Source organism: Lepidochelys olivacea, assembly GCF_965140295.1.
Source record: "Lepidochelys olivacea isolate rLepOli2 genome assembly, chromosome: 2".
Taxonomy (NCBI): domain Eukaryota; kingdom Metazoa; phylum Chordata; order Testudines; family Cheloniidae; genus Lepidochelys; species Lepidochelys olivacea.
The window spans coordinates 204,877,732-204,898,300 of record NC_140412.1 but is presented as its reverse complement, the minus strand read 5'-3'; the positions used below and the strand labels follow the sequence as shown (position 1 = coordinate 204,898,300).

General features: G+C 37.6%; 1 protein-coding gene across 4 annotated transcripts in view; it reads left to right on the top strand.

Annotated features, from left to right (window-relative positions):
- PLCL2 (phospholipase C like 2) overlaps positions 1-20,569 on the top strand; it is a 213,105-nt gene that overhangs the window by 172,527 nt on the left and 20,009 nt on the right. For all 4 annotated transcript variants that reach the window (XM_084620024.1, XM_084620023.1, XM_084620026.1 and 1 more), the window contains one exon: positions 13,778-13,887. In XM_084620024.1, coding sequence (XP_084476150.1) covers positions 13,778-13,887 — 110 coding nt within the window. The remainder of the gene's footprint in view (positions 1-13,777; positions 13,888-20,569) is intronic.

The window sequence follows — 20,569 nt, the reverse complement described above, 5'->3', positions numbered from 1 at the left end:
ACTATACAGCTAGTGAAGAACTGGAATAGGCATCCAAGGGAAACTGTAGAATCCCCATTTTTGGACTTTTTAAGAACAAGTTGGACAAATACCTGTCAAAGATGGTCTTGATTTACAGCGCAAGGGGCTGGACTTGATGACCTCTCAAAGTCTCTTCCAGCCCTACATTTCTATGATTCTATAAATATTGAAGTGAGACTTTGGTGTTATTTAAATAAGTATCCTACAGTACAACACAATAGGCTTAATTCCTGATTAGGAAATAGGATCTGCTATCTTGGACAGCTTCACCCCTGCAGAGTCCCACTGACGTACGTCTTAAAATAGATGAGCTGATCCAAATCTTTACATAGTGGGGATGTCCAAAGATTTTGTCTACAACTGTATTAATTTCCTTGTTTCAGCAGATGCTTGTTGCATCAGGGTTTTTTCCCATTTTCTGGATTCTGGAGCTGTCAGCTTTTTGGATTTTTGTTGAGAATGAATTGCTTCATGGAATAGCATATTAACTCTGAGTAAAAGCTTATACACTTTTATAATTAGTGTCTTTATAAGTAAAAGGAAATTGCACTATTATCATGCTATGCTCTTTTGTTCTATGGCTTGAAGAACAAGAAGAGAGTTGCTAAAATAAGAATAAATCCTCATCCTCACAAGCTGCGAACATACAGTAAATTTATATTGTCATTAACAAGCTCAGTAGGAAAATCTTTTAACTGGACTTGTTCTCTTAATTAAACCAATTCCTGGTTTAAGTCAGTAATAAGATTCTTGTGTATCTCTTAAAATTCAAAACTAATTCTGAAGTAAGTACAATAATTTCACTCATTTTGGTTAACAATGCATTGAGTAAGCTAGAGTTTTGCTCTTGGTCTAATTTATCCCATAGTGGTGTTTTTGTACCTGTCTTATACTTTATGAAAGCAAAAATTGAAAGGTATAAACTTTTTGGTAAGCTGGATGTTTTCCTTATTATTTTCAAGTTTCAACAAAATCCAGATGGCTCTGTTGGTTTTCTAAAAGTCAACACATTGCTTTCAGCTGAACATAGTTGTATTTTTCTGAATAAAATATCTGCATCATTACAGGAATTTTATGTAGCTCACGAAAGCTTATGCTCAAATAAATTTGTTAGTCTCTAAGGTGCCACAAGTACTCCTTTTCTTTTTTTAGGAATTTTATCTGTGCTAAGTAATGAAGACATATAGTACAGTAGAACCTCAGAGTTACAAACATCAGAGTTACAAACTGACCAGTCAACCACACACCTCATTTGAAAGCAGAAGTACACAATAAGGCAGCAGCAGAGGCACCAAAAAAAAAAAAAAGACAACTACAGTACAGCACTGTGTTAAATGTAAACTGCTTTAAAAAAAAAAGGAATAGCAGCATTTTTCTTCTGCATAGTAAAGTTTCAAAACTGTATTAAGTCAATGTTCAGTTGGAAACTTTTGAAAGAACCACCATATTGTTTTGATTCAGTGTTACGAACATTTCAGAGTTACAAACAATCTCCATCCCCAAGATGCTTGTAACCCTGAGGTTATACTGTAAGGCAATATTGCTTTGGTTCCCATTCCATATCCATTATCTTTTATTATTCTTTGAAAGTTTAAAATTCTTGACACAGATCGTCAGCTACTTTAAATCAGCACAGATCCATTTACTTTGGCAGAGCTATACTGACTTACAGCCACTGAGGATCTCACCCCTAATCAGTTTTTATATATTCATTTCCAATGATATAATATGCAGCATTTATATAGATCGCTTATACATAAAAACTTTGAGATAATCTTTGTGGAAGAGAAAGGGTAACTAGATAACTCTTTTTATTTAGATTTTAGAATTCAATTAAATGATACAGGTTTTGACTAATTGAGAGAATACTTTTGATTTTGAGGTATTTGTTTACTCCAGCTTCCCAAGTTTAGAAGATTCAAATTGATTTGTGGATGTGCGCGCGCGTGTATCTATAGTGAAGACAGATTGAAAAAACACCTTAAAGATGCTTAAAGGTGAAATTGTTGATTGTCCATCAGGCTTGTTAGAGAGGAATAGTGTAAATCTAGTTTCCACAGCAGTCCCACCAGGCATAGCTCTCAAGTCTGTAATTTAAATAAGGAGGTGCAGTTATAAGAGCCGGAAAGGGGCATGTAGTTTCTTCAGTTTTCTGCTACCCTCTTGCCCAGTCCATGGATCTTTCCCAGCACACTAGTATCAAAATGTGCCTCCTTGCTTATTTTAGCACAGATTGGTGTTGCGTGCCAACACCAGATTTACTAGGGGATTGCTCACAGTGAGATAGGGTAAACAAGATTTTTATGTACCACACACTACCTTTCAGGTGGAGTATGAAGTAATGTGAATCATGGATGGTCTTGTACCACAAAAGGGTTTACATTTATTTTCTGTTATTCGGTTGTTAAGTTTCAACTTGCAGAGGTGAAAAAAGGTTTAAAAACTAGTTAATTCATTTTATTCATCTCCCTGATAGTGCAGGATTGATCCTTACATTTTGTAGTTTCATAGGGTGAGATTCTGTGCTGCACCTGTAAAAATTGTAGCACGGGGTAAGATGGGCTAAAGTGACTTTAAGCCACTTTTGCACCCTCCCAATCCATGTTGTGGCTGAATAGGGACCAAGCGTGATTTAGACAGGCCGCCCGATGTTTGTCCAATTTACAGTAACCTCCTGGATCTTCCATATGGACTGCAGTAGCACCCACAGTCTCCACAGTACCATGTGCTGTGGCTCTGCCCCTACATGCTTCTCCCAACCCCCGATATCCCTATTTCAGGGGTAGGAAAGGGGTCCTCCAAAGACAGGCTGAAACAGCAGAATTTTCTCCCAGCCAGAACTCAGGCTTTTAGAGCTTATTTACACAGCTCCGGCTCTGTTCATCTGGCATACAGAGGCTGGAGCTCACCCATAGATTTTAATACCAAAATAGACCCATTATTGATTATTTAGTTTAATCTCCTACTTAACATAGGCCATAGAACCTCTCCAATAATTCCTGCATCAAGCCCATTGTCAAGGTTCCTCCCCCACTCTGAACTCTAGGGTACAGATGTGGGGACCTGCATGAAAAACCTCCTAAGCTTATCTTTACCAGCTTAGGTCAAAACTTCCCCAAGGTACAAAATATTACACCCGTTGTCCTTGGACTGGCCGCTACCACCACCAAACTAATACTGGTTACTGGGGAAGAGCTATTTGGACGCGTCCTTCCCCCCCAAAATACTTCCCAAAACCTTGCACCCCACTTCCTGGACAAGGTTTGGTAAAAAGCCTCACCAATTTGCCTAGGTGACTACAGACCCAGACCCTTGGATCTTAAGAACAATGAACAATCCTCCCAACACTTGCACCCTCCCCTTTCCTGGGAAATGTTGGATAAAAAGCCTCACCAATTTGCATAGGTGACCACAGACCCAAACCCTTGGATCTGAGAACAATGAAAAAGCATTCAGTTTTTTACAAGAAGACTTTTAATAAAAAATAGAAGTAAATAGAAATAAAGAAATCCCCCCTGTAAAATCAGGATGGTAGATATCTTACAGGGTAATTAGATTCAAAAACATAGAGAACCCCTCTAGGCAAAACCTTAAGTTACAAAAAAGATACACAGACAGAAATAGTTATTCTATTCAGCACAATTCTTTTCTCAGCCATTTAAAGAAATCATAATCTAACACATACCTAGCTAGATTACTTACTAAAAGTTCTAAGACTCCATTCCTGGTCTATCCCTGGCCAAGACGACTACAGACAGACACAGACCCTTTGTTTCTCTCCCTCCTCCCAGCTTTTGAAAGTATCTTGTCTCCTCATTGGTCATTTTGGTCAGGTGCCAGCGAGGTTACCTTTAGCTTCTTAATCCTTTACAGGTGAGAGGAGCTTTCCCCTGGCCAGGAGGGATTTCAAAGGGGTTTACCCTTCCCTTTATATTTATGACACCCATAACTTCAGTTTGAGCTATAGCAAATATTTTAGAAAGATATTTAATCTTGATTTAAAGTCTTAAAGTGATGCAGGTAAATTGTTCCAGTGATTGATTATCCTCATTTTGAAAAATGTGTTGCTTAGTTCTAGTGACAGATTTCAGAGTCGCGGCCATATTAATCTGTATCCGCAAAAAGAACAGGAGTACTTGTGGCACCTTAGAGATTAACAAATTTATTTGAGCATAAACTTTCATGGGCTAAACCTCACAAATTTATTTGAGCACAAGCTTTCGTGGGCTAAAACCCACTTCATCGGATAAAGTGGGTTTTCGCCCACGAAAGCTTGTGCTCAAATAAATTTGTTAGTCTCTAAGGTGCCACAAGTACTCCTGTTTTTTCTAGTGGTAATTTGTCAAGCTCAGCTTCCAGCTGTTGGAACTTTTTATGGCCTTGTCTGCTAAATTAACGAACCTCTATTCTCAGAAACGTTCCTGCCTTGTAGGTACTTCCAGATGGTGATCACATCACCACCTAACCTGTTCTTGGATAAATTTAACAGATTGAGCTTCATAAGCGTCTCACCATAAGGGAGGTTTTCCTGAGCTTGGATCATTCTTGTAGCTCTTTCTGAACCCTTGCCAATTTCTCAAAACCCTTTTTGAAGTATGGACATTAGAGCTGGGCATAGTATTCCAATGATGATGTCATTAATGCTGTATGCCAAATTAATTCCACTTCCTTGCACCTACTCAATATTCCTTTCCTTATACATCCAAGCATTCCATTAGCCTTAACATCACACTGGAAGCTCATGTTCAAATGGTTATCCGCCTGACCTCTAAGTCCTTTTTAGAGTCAGTTTTCCAGGACACAGCCCACAATTATGTATGACTTGTGTTCTTAGTTTCTAGATGTATGATCATATATTTGGCTGTATTAAAATACATGTTGTTGAAATGATCCCCGCTTAAAATCACTTAAGATCTGTATAACACATGTGTCCATATCGTTATTTACCACTTCACCAACTTTTGTGTCACCTGCATACTTTACCAACAGTGATTTTATATTTTCTTCTCGATGATTGATAAAGATATTGAATAGCACTGAGCTAAAAACAAATACCTGTGGTACCATATTAGAAAAACCCCTAATGGATGATGATTCCCCATTTAATATTACTTTTTGAGATCTATCAGTTTTTATTCTATTTAATTTCTGCTACATTGATTTTATATAGAGTGCTTATTTTTTAATGTGAATGTTTTGTGGTGCTAAATCCAGTGTGTTACAGAAATCTAAGGATGTTATGGCAACACAGTTACCTTTATCAACCAAACTGGTAATCTCATTAAAAAAATGTGTCAAGTTTGTTTGACAAGACCTGTTTTCCATAAAACTATATTGATTGGCATTAATTATGCCAATGTCTGTTACTTCATTATTGATTTCTTCCTGTATCAGTTTTTCCATTATTTTGGCCTGGATCAATGTCACCTATCCAGCCTGCAGTTACCCAGAGTGTCCCATTTAACTTTTAAAAATATTGGCACATCATTAGCTTTCTTCCAATCCTCTGGAACCTCCTTAGAGTCTGAAGATTTGTTAAATAGCAACATCAATGATTTAGAGAGCTCCTTTGCAATTCTTTTAAAAATTCTTGGGTGCAGGTTATCTGATTCTGCAGATTAAAAATATTTAATTTTAGTTCCTGTTTAATGTTTAGTTGATGTTTAACATCCTCCTTAGCTACTGTTGGAATAGGAATATTTCACTGCCACTGTAAGATGTGACTACATTATCCAGCTTCTTTCCAAATGCAAAGAAGAGAGATTTATTGAGCATTTCTGCCTTCTCTGTATCATTAATGAATAATATTTGTTATTAATAAAGTATGACATTTTAATAAAGTCTTGTGGTGTTTGATCTCTAGGCATCCATCTGTCTGTTGTGAGAAACAGGAAGCCCTGAGGCAATTAATTTTTTGTACCTTTATGACTTTAATCTTTATGTTGTACATTTCATTAGAGTGCAGTTTTATCTGAAGCAGTTTGTGGGCCAGTTAACATTCATTTGCTTTTAAAATTTCATCCTATTAGTTATGTGATTTAGACAATTTTTAAAATTAATGATGATCAAACTAATTTTTTAATTTATAAAACTATAGGTGATTTGATAGCTTCCTATTTAGTTCACATACCCGTGGAAAAAGCTTTTAAACTATGAGAAGTGAGTTTACAGTGATGGGAATGATGTAATCTGAAAAGCCTCTTCTATAAATAAGTGATGCTTTTTCCAGTAGAATCCCTCCAAGTTGTTTGTCACATGAATAAAAATTTCACTTAGCCGTCTCTATTACTGGTGCTTGGCATTTTGCTGGAGTTGGTTGCTTAAAGAAAATCCAGTTTCAAGTTCTTTTGACCATACAAAATAATCTGTTTAGAGGAAGAGTTTTGCTGTGTTCATGCTAGAGATTTGAGGAGAGAGAAAAGGTCATGAATCACCAACTGGAGCAGAAAACTCTATCACTATATTAATCAATACTGTTGATTCTGAAGTGGAAAAGAAAGCCATCATTCCAAACATAATTTTTTTATTTGATTCACTGCCAACTTTGAGTTTTGCTTTCCATGTAAGTAAGACTGAGAACTGTAAGTTTTATTTCATACAATTATTATTATTTTAATTCACTGCAAACAATGCTGTACTGCTGCATTAAACTTTAAGGCTGAAACTTTCAAAGCCCCCACTGAAAGGATTTTGATGCTCAGTTCCTATTATTTTCAGTGGAAATTGGGTATCCAAATCTCTTAGGCAGCTTTGAAAAATCTCAGTCTAAATGTTTGTAGTGTTAAATTTGTCATGTCTAAAATCAAATACTAGCCAAACTTCTTCTCTGGATGATTGCACATGTGAAGCCTGCTCTTTGTGTGCACGTGCCTGGCACGTATTCACTGGAAATTTTTCCCTTAGTGATACCCATTGGGGCAGCACACGCACCCTCAGTTGATGCTCATCACTGGTGTAAATTATTATGCCTGGTACAAATATCCCAAAATGGAACTGGTTATTCTGAGGATGGAACACTGGCACTTCACAGCTGACATACCTAATATACTGGACAGCACAAGAAATTTATTTTGTCTGCTGCTCTAGGTACATTAAGCAACAGCATAATGATAAATAATGTGTGGTGTCTCATTTGCAAATTAATAACTCTACAGGCTTCTATATCTGCCTGCCTGATAAGTTGTTTCTAGCTGATGAGAATTGTTAGCCGTTACTGTAATTATTACAGCTTAGACTTCAGAAAGTGAACCTAAATTCTAAACCATGAATTATTCTGACAACTGATGGCTCAAAATTCCTACCAGCCAGTTGTATCATTCAGTTTGCCTTTTATGTTTTATCATTTAAAAATACAGTTTTGGAATTGGAATTAATTTGCAAACTGGGCACCATTAAATTAGGCTTGAATAAGACTGGGAGTGGATGGGTCATTAAACAAAGTAAAAACTATTTCCCCATGCTAATTTTTTTCCCCTACTGTTACTCATACCTTCTTGTTAACTGTTGGAAATGGGCCATCCTGATTATCACTACAAAAGTTTTTTTTCTCCTGCTGATGATCACCCACCTTAATTGATTGATCTTGTTACAGTTGGTATGGCAACACCCATTTTTTCATGTTCTCTGTGTATATATATTTTCCTACTGTATTTTCTACTGAATGCATCCGATGAAGTGGGTTTCAGCCCACAAAAGCTTATGCCCAAATACATTTGTTAGTCTCTAAGGTGCCACAAGTACTCCTTGTTCTTTGTGCTGATACAGACTAACACAGCTACCACTCTGAAACCTGTCACCATTTTTGGGCTGTGTTGGCCAGCCCTTAATTCCTTGATGGAATAGGGGGTTATCTGATACTTAAACTACTGCAGCTCCCACAGACTGACTTTCTGCCACGGAAGACCCATAGCCATGGTTCTTCAAGCAAAAATCCAGAAGAGAATCAGAAGTTATATTTTTAAACCCTCAGATTACCTATTCTTAGGGCCTTATCAAATTCACAGCTATGAAAAATGCGTCACGGACCGTGAAATCTGGTCTCCCACCATGAAATCTGGTCTTTTGTGTGCTTTTACCCTAGACTATACAGGTTTCACAGGGGAGACCAGCATTTCTCAAATTGGGGGTCCTGACCCAAAAGAGAGTTGCGGGGGGGGGCCGCAAGGTTATTTTAGGGGGATCGCAGTATTGCCACCCTTACTTCTGCACTGCCTTCAGGGCTGGGTGGCCGGAGAGCAGAAGCTGGTGGCCACCCACCTTTGCAGGCTACGCCCCACCAGCAGCAGCGCAGAAGTAAGGGTGGCAATTCTATACCATGCCATTCTTACTTCCGCACAACTGCTGACAGCAGCTCTGGCTTCAGAGCTGAGCTCCTGGCCAGCAGCCGCTGCTCTCCAGCTGCCCAGCTCTGAAGGCAGCGCCACCAACAGCTGCACAGAAGTAAGGGTAACAGCCCCCCCTACAATAGCCTTGCTACCCACCTACAACTCCTCTTAGGGTCAGGACCCCTACAATTACAAAACCTGACATTTCAGATTTAAATAGCTGAAATAATGAAATTTACAATTTTTAAAATCCTATGACTGCAAAATTGACCAAAATGGACCGTGAATTTGGTAGGGCCCTACCTATTCTGTTCAGCAGGATCTCATTTTCATAATAATTTCTTTTGATAAATAATTCTCTTTCGAGAAAAGTTTGAACATGCTCAAATTAGTCTGTTTATTCTTGGTGCTGTTAAAATAGTTAATATAATAAGGAACCACTAAAGAGCTTTCAGTTATCACTGAATGCAGTAAGTTCACTAATAATGTAGTGGGTCCATGTGAGCATATTACATCTCTGCTCCAGGAACTGCCCTGGTTTCTCACCTCCTCTGGTTTTAATTTATGAGGTTTGCTATGGTTTGGGATCTAGCTGTTTTATGGCCTGTATGTCGTTTTATGTGCTATCGTAATGACTGGGATCCCTGGAGTGCTAGTTCCCTCTGGTGGTCTGCCGGAGCCAGAGTTTGCACCTTCAGATGCATCATTTCAGTCAAGTATTTAATTAAGATATCACTTGGTCCAGCACCTGATTGGCTCTGCAGAAGTGCTATATTGCTGTTTTTAATTATTAATAATGATAGCTATCTTTCATTCTGGGAAGTGTTATACTGTATTGTGAGTCATTTTAATTAATGGATTGTGGTGTTTAATTTACCAGTTAAGCCCAGATACTATGACAATAGGTTTATAAAAAGTCATTCAGAGATAAATCGTCACAAACCCAGCTGAAGATATTGGGGGGAATGCAAGGAGCCTCTCACCCAACCTTGGATGGCCCACGCAAAGGCCTGTCATGGTTTTACTGCTTATTTATGTGTGCCTCCAGAGGTGCCCATTGACTCAAGGGAGGCAATGATGCAGTGGCCTACCAGCACGCACAATGAGCCAGCTGCACTGAACGAAGCAGATTGCATCATTCCAAATGCACTTGGCTGCTCAGGGTGAAATTGTACTACGCTGAAACATCATCGCTCCATGTGTGACAGTTTTGCTCCACATTATTCCCTATTCCTATTCAGGCCAGTGTCTAAATGTTTCAGTTTGACCCTAATTACATTGATCGTGCTGAATTAGAGTTGTAGCGTGGAATGAGTTATAGCCTAAATCAAGAAAAAAAAACCTCCTTCTTAGAAGTAGTATAGCTTGAATTAAGTGTGGCATTTTCTCATAGCTAAAAGTTTGGTCCTAGCAAAGAAGAAAACCAGATATTCTTACTCTCTGAGAGTAACAGTGTGTTTATAGATTTTGCTGGGGGTTTTCCTTGCACAAACATAGTGAATCATTAACAGCTGAAAGTTGCCTTAGCATTCTTGGGTATCATATGTAATCCTCATAATCTCTCAGAAACATTAGCTTGTTGTCCATTTTTGACAGCTGTCAGCAAAGCTAGAAAAGATGGGTAACTTGTGCTTTGTGGATTAGACAGATGGTATATACAGGAATACAGCTCTGAAAAAATCTAATAATTCAGGTTTAATGTAGTCTAGTGTCTGTTATCAATCAGACAGTCCAAAATATTAATGATCTTAGAATAATAAAGTAATTAAACTTGCTTGAGTACTAGATTCATTTCATACATCTTAATGAGAGCTAAAATTGAACGTGCACTTGTAAAAAAATAAGAAATTATATCCTGCAAAAACAATGTTTTCTGTGTCTCCAATTAATATATTCTGTATTTAATTTTATAGATAAGTTTTCACTACAAGTATATATTAGTTTAAGGGATTTTTACATGATTTTGTGCAAATATGTTTCCCATTTCATTTAATTCTTGATGAGAAACCATCTCTTTTCTCCTTAGTTCCCTTCTCTGTCTTCCCCACATCAATTTAAAGTCATTTATCTGTTACTCTTTTTGTTATCAGTTGTTAGCTAGTAGTAATGCAAGAAATGGCCAGACAGAAGCACAAGCAAAACAAGCAGCCATTTGGTGCCCTGTTTACTAGGGGCTTCTGCAACTCACATAGAGCTCAGTCTGGCCAGGTGCTGAACTCTCTGGTCTTGATCCAGAAAAGTACTTGACCACACTCTCAACTTTAAACATTTGAAGAGGCACACTGACCTCAACGAGACTATGGTTTGCTGAATCTGGGCCATAATGCTTAGTACCTTGCAAAACCATGCCTATACTGAGTTTAGTTCTCTCTCCAGCTGTGGGACTGGAGGGAGAGGCAACACCACACCATCTTTCACACCCCTCACTATACAACAACAGAACTGGAAATGGAGGCAATTCATGGACTCATCTTTCTCCCTTCAAACAGCTTGAGGCCATACAAATGGTAAAGTGTGTTCCAGGCAATAGCAATGTCAGTGCCCAGTACTTTCAATACTAATATAACAGAGTAGTACTGCTGATAATCCAGTGTGAGTTACAGCAGATTTTATGTAAATGACCTTAAAATATTCTGCCACAATTAATCCTGTGGAAAAACCAGCATCTATTATGTACGTTCAGTCAGAAATATCTGTTTGTTGCAAAGTTCCTAACATTTTGAAATATACATTTTTCCCAAGAGCAAAACATTTTTGCAAAAGTTTCAAGGACTGATTCAGACCTGAACCAAAATGAAGCTGTAACAGATAAAGCCATGGTTTGAAGATATAAAAATAATGCTAATGTTAGTTCTTGTTGATCCTGTAATAGGATGAAAGCAATACAGAGGACTGATTGTCACAGTGTGAGATTAGTTACACCATACTCCTTTCCTAGTGTGTTAGAGCTTCTCAAAGACTACACATGTTAAAAGAAAGAGTTGCCAGTAATTAATTGAAAATTAAATTATTTAATTTTACTAAATTATTTTAAAACTTGTTATCCTATTTCAATTAAGATTAGTGGTTTAAGATTGGGTATTTTTGTTTTGCCTCTGAAAATGTTTTGGGGGGAGGGTGGTGCTCATGAAGGTGAGACACATCACCTGGTCTTAATCTAGGTTTACTTGGCAGCTAACATGTCTTTTCCTGAGCTAGTGGAAAGCAAACTTTGTTTATAATCAAATTTATTGTAAAAATTCAAGGCCATAGTCTCTGTGCTGCTGAAGCCACTTTGCAAAGCTGACATGACACAAAATGCCAATTAAAATAGCTGAAAATAATTAGTGGAGAATTCCCTGGGGAAATTTTCCACTGGCTCTGCCATCTCCTAGGTCAGCCCACTCCCATCCCAAGAGTAGGGGAATGAGGGTACTTGTCGAAGATTTTCTGGGTGTGAGCATGCACACATGGTGGGGAGAGAAGGACGAATCAGAGCCTCACTATGCATGACTCTCCACTGCCACAGAGTCCATTGTGGGGTGGGCAGCTGAGGATTAGAGACCTGCAACCAGTTCCCTGCAGCAGCCACTGGTCAAAACATCCAAGCACACCTCAGTCATAGTGCAGAATTGGCCCTAAAGCTACCTTCCTGATCCCCAAACATCAATCCAACCTTGAGTAAACTTGTGTATGCTCTGAACCCCATCATCCTGAATGTATTGCATCCGCACTTGCATTCCTTCCTCCCTGCTTGTCTTTGAATTTATTACCGGTGGGAAGATGGTTATGAAATGAAGGGGCAGGGCCTGTATACCTATCTCCTGTAGAATTGGCCTGCGTTCCTGCTAAGATGCTGAATGCAGCACTGTGTATCAAAAACTGTGGATCTGGGAAAATATATTCAGAGGTCTCCAACTGCACATAAGAAAAGTTATATTTTCATGGCTGTAGTAGGACTTGGACATTGTAGCTGTGGGTCTACAAATCTATCCCTAGTCATATTGTTAAACTGATTATTTGGACAGGAAATAAATACTATGGATGAATGAATTTTAATTTTTCACCTGGTTGATAATCTGTGCTGGGCAAATGTGTAATGAATGGTTTAATTGAGGCTGCACTCTAGAGACTGAGTAGGAGTTATGAGGAAGTTAATGTTTTTAAATAAAAATGATACATTAGTTTAATTCAGGTAAGGAATTCACTATTTCAGTTTTCCTTGCAGTCAGTTTCAAATGACAAAGTGGTCATTTTTGCATTTATTATATTTTTAATCAATTTGTGAAGCTTTTAAAAAAAATTTAAAAAAAGATGTTGGCTTTGGGATTCAACTTTTTTAATGTACCTGGGTTTGACATGTGACTGTTATGAACAGGTAAAATGCTTAGTTTTCCCAAGACAGAAAAAGAAATCTAAACACAAAAACCATAAATCTGACATGTAGAGACACGAGGGGGTATGGGATTAAGGAAAAATGTGTGTCTTGTTCATATCTGTATGTTATTGCAAGACATTACTACAGTATTGTACATTATGGACCACATCTTCTGAGTCAGGGAATTTAGAGGTATGGACCTCAATCCCCAACCTAGGGCTACAGTGTGGCAATGAGACAATTACTTGACATCAAACTAGTGCAAGTATGTGTACACAAGCAGAGGAATCAAACCCTAGCTCATGGTGTAGACATAGCCATAGATGGAGTGCCACCCTGCATCCTGCCTTCCTTTGTGCAGCAGAACCATACTAGCTGCACTGCCTGGGCACATGAGGGAGTCAATTCTGTCCTTGTATGAAGAAGGTATCAGTGTTTTTATTCTAAATTTACCATATATGACTTGAAACAACAGCGATGTAGGACGTAAGTTACGTTTCTTAAAGCAAAGTTCCATCTGTCCATTGGTATAAACAATGCTGTGGTTTTGTCAAATTATCCATTATCTAGATTTAATACAAAAAAGACCAAGGTGCAAAGTACATTTGTCAGAGGATAACATTTCATGACGTTACTGTTTCCATATTACAGCAACTCACAAAAAGACCTTTGTATATAGTACAATGAATTTGATTGCAGGTACTGTGGCTTTTTGTATAGTAAAGATGGTAATGTTTTTATATAACCTAATAATAACTTACAACATGCTACCTTTTTCTTAGAGAATAAATGTACATTGACATGTTGGTTACGTCTGTATGACTCAAAACATGAACATTTGCCAGTATAGAATAAAAATGTGCAGATTTTTCACTCGTCCTTCAATTTGTTTTTTCATTATGACTTTCTTTTCAGTCTCTCATCTTTGCCTTATTCCAGTTCAGATTTATCAAAGCTTTTGACAGCAGTTCCAGGAAGCTATTTATATGAAATGTTTCTAGAAATCTAACTCTACCATCATGAAAATTCAGAGTAAATACAAAGATATTAAATTCATCTTTTTCACCCTCCACAGCAATGGAGTTCCATGAAAACCTGCACAATATAGGAGCAAAGGAAGGCTTAAAAGAAAGGAAACTACAAAAAGCAGTAGAGAGTTTTACCTGGAATATTACAATTTTAAAGGTAATGTCTCTGGTGCTGGCAATTATGTTATTTATTCCATTCACACTTGGTCTTATAACTATATTGTCTTGTGTAGCTAATTAGTGGTCACTGTGTGATGTGATTTCATTTTTTACTATCATTATAAATTAGCTCAAGTATCCTGAAAGAGTAGCAGGCTGTCAACATGAATTTAGACAAATACACTGAATTTTACCATTGTAATTTCTTTGGGGTTTTTTGTTTGGTTTAGTTTTTGATATGTTCTTTGTAAAACCTTTTAATGTTAACAGGGTCCCCTGTGGTCCTGAATATCCATATAGGACAATGATTATTGATTTCTATGGAATAAATAGGGCTCTGAAGAGGCTATGCAGTTGTTTAAAATCTATTCAATGATTTGAAAAGGAGAAGCAGTATCGAGATAAATGCAGATCAAGAAAGGAAGTAAATACAAGTGTTGATCTTTCATAATCTATAATGAATAGTGCTTAATGATGTATACATAAATGTATTAATACTTCTGATTTGAGTAACTGAGTATGTTTGATTTAGAAATTCCCTCTGCTTTTTCTTACGCACCTATTGCTTAAATTTTGACTGAACATGAAGTGATATAGTATAAACAGTTTTCAAATGGACACCTCAAATAGTTAAAATGCAGAATGGTTTTCATATTTGTCATCTACAATCTTTCTGCACAGTAGAGTAAAATAGTTTGATAGTTATCACAGCTGTCTCCCTTAATTTCTCCAATTCAGTCCTTCCAGCCTCAATTTAAATAGTTTTCTATTTAAATTTAATAGATTCCCAGTCCCCTGTCCAGCTGAGTACCTCATCCCTACATTAAACTGTAAAATCTATTTTAATTACAAAAATTGTTTCATTTCTTTCTCCCTCTAATGCATAGTTTTTAAACCCTCTTAATTGTTGAAAATAAATTTTCCTTCTACCCCCTTCTCAGCTTAGTTCTTCTCCCCACACTCATGTTGTTATACCCATTATAGAAAAAACATTACATACAAAACCATCACCAACAGGTTGTTCTCCCACACTTGCTATCCATTTCAGCTGACAGATGCTGGGCTGTGCTTTTCAGAGTATTTAAGATGGCAAAAGTCCTCTTTGAGCCCAACTCTAGGGAGAAACAAAAATAGGTTAGATTCATTAGAGCATTCACAGCTAATAAATTCTGTCGGTAAGATTCCAAGTTCTGTTTAAAGCTAAAGAGGCCAGATTGTCCTGCAGCTTCTGCTAGATCTGGTGGATCTTGGGTGAAGGAGGAACTGAAGCATCATTCCCCTATGTCTTAGGACTCTGGATGCATTGGGGGATCATGGTCCAACATTGTGGGGGGCATGAGGGGAAGGAGTTGTTATTTGCTGCACTTTTCTTTCCTGAGCATCAGAGATCAGCTAGCAATTCCTACCTAATTTAATACTGCCTGAAGCAACAATAACTTAGACTTCATGTCTGCATCCTATTCAGAGTATAGGGAGTTTTCTGTAATTGCAGCGTCTGGTCAATGGCATCCCAATGTCCGCAGGAGCCATGATGTTAGGGTTGGGGGTGGGAGGCAGAGGAGCAGTATGGTAGACCTGACCACTCACGGTACTGAAGGCCTGTCACCCTCACATGCCATTCCCTTGGGACCAACAAGGTTGGGAGGTGGCAGGCTCTTCCTTCTCAGGGGACAAAACTCTTTAATGTTCCTCCCACACTGAACTCCCATCTGCAGAAGGGTACCACTTGTGCCATAGAAAATGCTATGGCAAAACAGACCAATGAGCCATCCCGTCAATATCTTGTCTCTGTGTGTGGCAAATGATGATGGAGATATACCACACTGAAGATGTAAAACATTATTGAAAAGTGCTTTACAAATATTAGACAATCACAGCAGCCCTTTAATTATTATTATCCCTCCCCATTTTGCAGATGGGGAAGATGAAAGACAGATAGGTCTTTCTCATCTTGCACTCTGGTAATCCAGGTCTCAGTCATACACTTGAACCAGTCTCAGATACTTCAGAGTAAGGCGTAAAAAAAATCTGATGCCCCTAAATGTGGTACTGTCATGATACAGTACCATGCCACTTGAGAGGGTGCTCTATGAGAGAGGCTTAAAAATTAAAGCCAACTTTATATGGCTTGGAAAAACTATGATCAATAGGTCAATTGACTGAAGTACATAACATCTTAAATAGTAGAGGTTGTTTCAACCCAGGTTGTTGTTGTTCTCTGAATAGAGAGGCTTAGATGAGAGCACACATGCAAAGTAAAATTAAATTTACGCAGCATTTTCTTTTATTCAGCAGCACATTTTTATTCAGAAAAAAAGAAATAAACGTATATGTTAAATCCAATCCAATAATAGGCCATAACAGAAGAAAGCTTAAGTGATACCTTGGATTATAGTCTGTATTTATATGGGAACTCTGATTTGCTCATTTTTAGTGAGTACATCTTTTCAAACAATAGCAAAGTGCTATCAGTTCCTAGTAGTTAGAGATAGAAAATATATTAATATGTCATTGAGTTAATTCTCATGGAAGTCAAGATATTGCCCTCATTCCAGACTTCTCTTACCCAAAAGATCTGTTGGTGTCTCTACACATAAATAGGAGGCTTCTACAGAGAAGAGAACAAAAAATAAAAGACGAAAAAATAGCTCTCAAATCACAGAAACACCGTTGGTTACAGAAATAAATGAAAATACTTTACCTTATAGCAGAGGAGTCCAGCACATCATTCAATATTACAGTGATCAGAAGAGAAATATCAAAATAGAAAAATACTAGAGTAAAAAGATACAGATAAGTAGGGCTCAGTATGCTGGGGACCCAGATATGGCCAACATGTGGCTGACTACAACTGTTTATAGTGTTTTCATAATATTAAAGAAAGTTCTAGGATTTTTCAAATTTAAATACTTCATCTGTTTAGGAACAGACTAATTTAGTGACCTCAGTGTTTTCCGTACATAGATTAGTCCTTTTCACCTGTCTCCATCAAAAGGATGAGGAGTCTCTAAGCTAATAGCAGTGTAGACAACTGTTATTCTAGGTCTTGGTTATTTTAGTTGCAAGTTGTACACCTCACAACAGTGCGAACCAGGGCCAAGACTGTCAAAAGTGACTAGTGATTCCATTTTTGGGTGCCCAGGTGGAAACATTTTAGAGGTAGGGGTTTAATTTTCAGAGAGGTGCTCAGAACATAGTTAAATTTAAATTGTTTCAAAATGAACACCCAGAATCTCTAGACACTTCTGAAAAATTAGACCTAAATTGTTAGGCACATTTACAGCTAGGATTTGGTCAGCACATGCCAAATTTTGAATAGCTGAACAAAAACGATATAAAGTGTGTTTGTTCTGCCTAAAAAAGTTGTGGGGCTGAGATACAGCACGTTCAGGCACAACCAGACTGGTTGTCTGAGCAGCCAGAAACCGGGGTCATTTTTCCAAGGTTCCAGCAATTATGATCTGTTGATTCAACTTCACACAAGGATTCAGCCCAGCCAGTTTCCTTTGCATTAAGTGTGCTGGGTGTCATCCTGACCCAATTAAAGTCAATGGCAAAGTTTCCATTGACTTACTGGGGACAGCATTTAATTACTTGGGTGTCACATCGGATGCAGGATTTGGATTTATGTGCATGCATTTCCTTGAAAAACTCATTCTTTTAGAATACTAGCCCATTTTGTGCACAGTTTATCCAGTATAAATCTGGTGTACTGGGATATATAGGGATTATTCATGCTGGTGTAAAATATATCCTGATAGGTAGTTTGTATTGCACTTCTGTTAATGACACAGGGAAGCATTTTTGGCTTCTAGCACAACTGATTCCCAGGCCTCCAGCATGTACATATTCATTCAGCTCCTTTTCCCATTGATCCATGAATTACAGTTTTGTGGTGAGAACAGAGCTGCTTGGAATTTGATATAGATCTATCTATAATACTTAATTGAAGAACAGTGAAATAATTAGTATTCTAAATCTCGAGGCAGTCTTGTGAAATGTGGTTATATATTTTTATTATTTGAAAAGTTTTGGTGTTTAAATTAAAAAGCAAAAAAAAAAAAAAGGAAGTTAGAGATTTTAAACTTCTGAGTGCATTCACTGTTTACTAGCTTCAACCTGCTCCCACCCCGCTCCAAAGAAAAACTTTTAAGAACCATCACAGTTCAGATATTAGCGTTTTCTTTTCTAACTCTCTAGACATGTCAGGTACAAATGTCAATTCTTTTGCCAAAACTGGAAAACGGGATAGACTGTGGGTAATTATTTCTTCCTCTAAATATATTTTTGTTATATGAGCGTAATGAGCTTGTGTTGTGAAGGGTACAATATTGTGGAGCTCCTCAAAATAATTTAAAAATAATGCATGTGGGTATCTTTGTGAAAAATCCACTGTACATCTTTAAAGGTGAAGAGACCCAGGTGCTCACTGACTGTGGAGGTGCAGCAAGACACTGTATAGTATGTCTTTGGTTTTCATATGGTGGTAAAGGAAAAGACAAGTTCACGTTCGTAAAAGTGACCTGCAAATAATAAAGGTCCAGATACTTTGTTTTGGACACTAGCAGTTAATTCTAAAGTTACTCTAAGATCGGCATTGACCTCATAATTAATTTTAAATCTACTATTCTTGTTTTGCATATTGCTGGCAAGCAAACGTTTGTGTGGGTTTCTTTCTCCTTCAGTGATGGGTTGGTTTCTAGTTTCATTTATATTTATTGTGTACTCACAGGAACATTGCAAAATCTGCCCCTTCCACCACTACCATATACTAAAAAGGGCATTTTCTAATTATTCATCCTAATGAGAAGTTTGAAAAACAAGTGACATTCTTATGAACTTTAAAACCAATAGATATTCTTACTAACTTCAGAAACTTCATATACAATAATAATAATCATGTGTATAAACCACCTTTTATCAGAGGATATTAAAGTTCTTTGCCATTATTACTTTACACTTACAATCTTTCTGTGAGGTGTCTCTTTTTTGGAAAAAAAAAGATTGACCTTTCTATTTGTATATTATATTTATAATGTAGATATTTTAACTAGTTTAATGCCACTGAAGTTTGATATTGTTTTCTTCACCTCTAAGGGCAGGATCAATTAGGTAATATGATTTTAATTCACTCTTAGAAGTGCTCTAATTCCATACTAAATGGAGGTTCAATAATGACTGTAGTGCATGTAGTGTGAGCTGTGGTCATGAAGGTGTATATTGTGACTTTATATTAGGAAGGAACTACATGTAGTTCAAGGTTTTGAGTGTAATGGTCAAAGTACTAAATCATAAATTTAGGGTCCAATAGGAACAACTGATACTGGAGAGGATGCAGGGAGTTCCTTTCAGTACACCCACTAATTGCAGTGTCCATACCCCATAATGTGTGTGTGGTATGTCAAGGTTCCTTCCCCACTCTGAACTCTAGGGTACAGATGTGGGGACCTGCATGAAAACCTCCTAAGCTTACTTTTACCAGCTTAGGTTAAAACTTCCCCAAGGTACAAACTATTTTACCCTTTGCCCTTGGACTTTCGCTGCCACCACCAAACGTTTAACCGGTTACTGGGAAACAGTTGTTTGGAAACGTCTTTCCCCCCCAAAAATCCTCCTAACCCTTGCACCCCACTTCCTGGGGAAGGTTTGGTAAAAATCCTCACCAATTTGCATAGGTGACCACAGACCCAAACCCTTGGATCTTAAGAACAATGAAAAAGCATTCAGTTTCTGAAAAGAAGAATTTTAATAGAAGCAAAAAGAATCACCTCTGTAAAATCAGGATGGTAAATACCTTACAGGGTAATTAGAGTCAAAACACAGAGAATCCATCTAGGCAAAACCTTAAGTTACAAAAACACACAAAGACAGGAATATCCATTCCTTTCAGCACAGCTTATTTTCTCAGCCATTTAAAGAAATCATAATCTAACGCATATCTAGCTAGATTACTTAAATTCTAAGACTCCATTCCTGTTCTGTCCCCGGCAAAAGCATCAGACAGACAGAGACCAAGACCCTTTGTTTCTCCCTCCCCCCAGCTTTTGAAAGTATCTTGTCTCCTCATTGGTCATTTTGGTCAGGTGCCAGCGAGGTTTTCCTAGCTTTTTAACCCTTTACAGGTGAAAGGGTTTTTCCTCTGGCCAGGAGGGATTTTAAAGGTGTTTACCCTTCCCTTTATATTTATGACAGGTATGATCATTACCCTGTGGGGAAAGCACTTTTTATATATTAAGAACCGTTGCTGTGGACTGTCCCTCCAGCCCCTGAAGTATTGACATACCTTTTGAGGCTATCTTTATGCATCAGGAAGGAAAAATAAACAATACAGGTTCATTTTATTTGCTCTGTATTTCCCCATGGCTATTCGAAATCAGCCTGCTTCTTTTAAGCAAAAAGCATAACCTCTTATAATAAAGCAAAGTCAAGTTAATCTGAACAACTCTACAAAAATATCCTCATGCTGAAAACCAAGCGTCAATCTTAGCTCCTTCATAGGGAAAGATCAGGACCGTAGGACACAGCTGATGTAATTTTTAAACAAATTAAGCTGTATTTCACCCTCAAGTTATAGATATTGATTCTCTTTAATTGGTACAATTGAACTCCAGCTGACATAGTGGAAAATTGGATAAAATAATAAAATAAATTGATAATTTCTCTATTAAACAGTCAGCCTT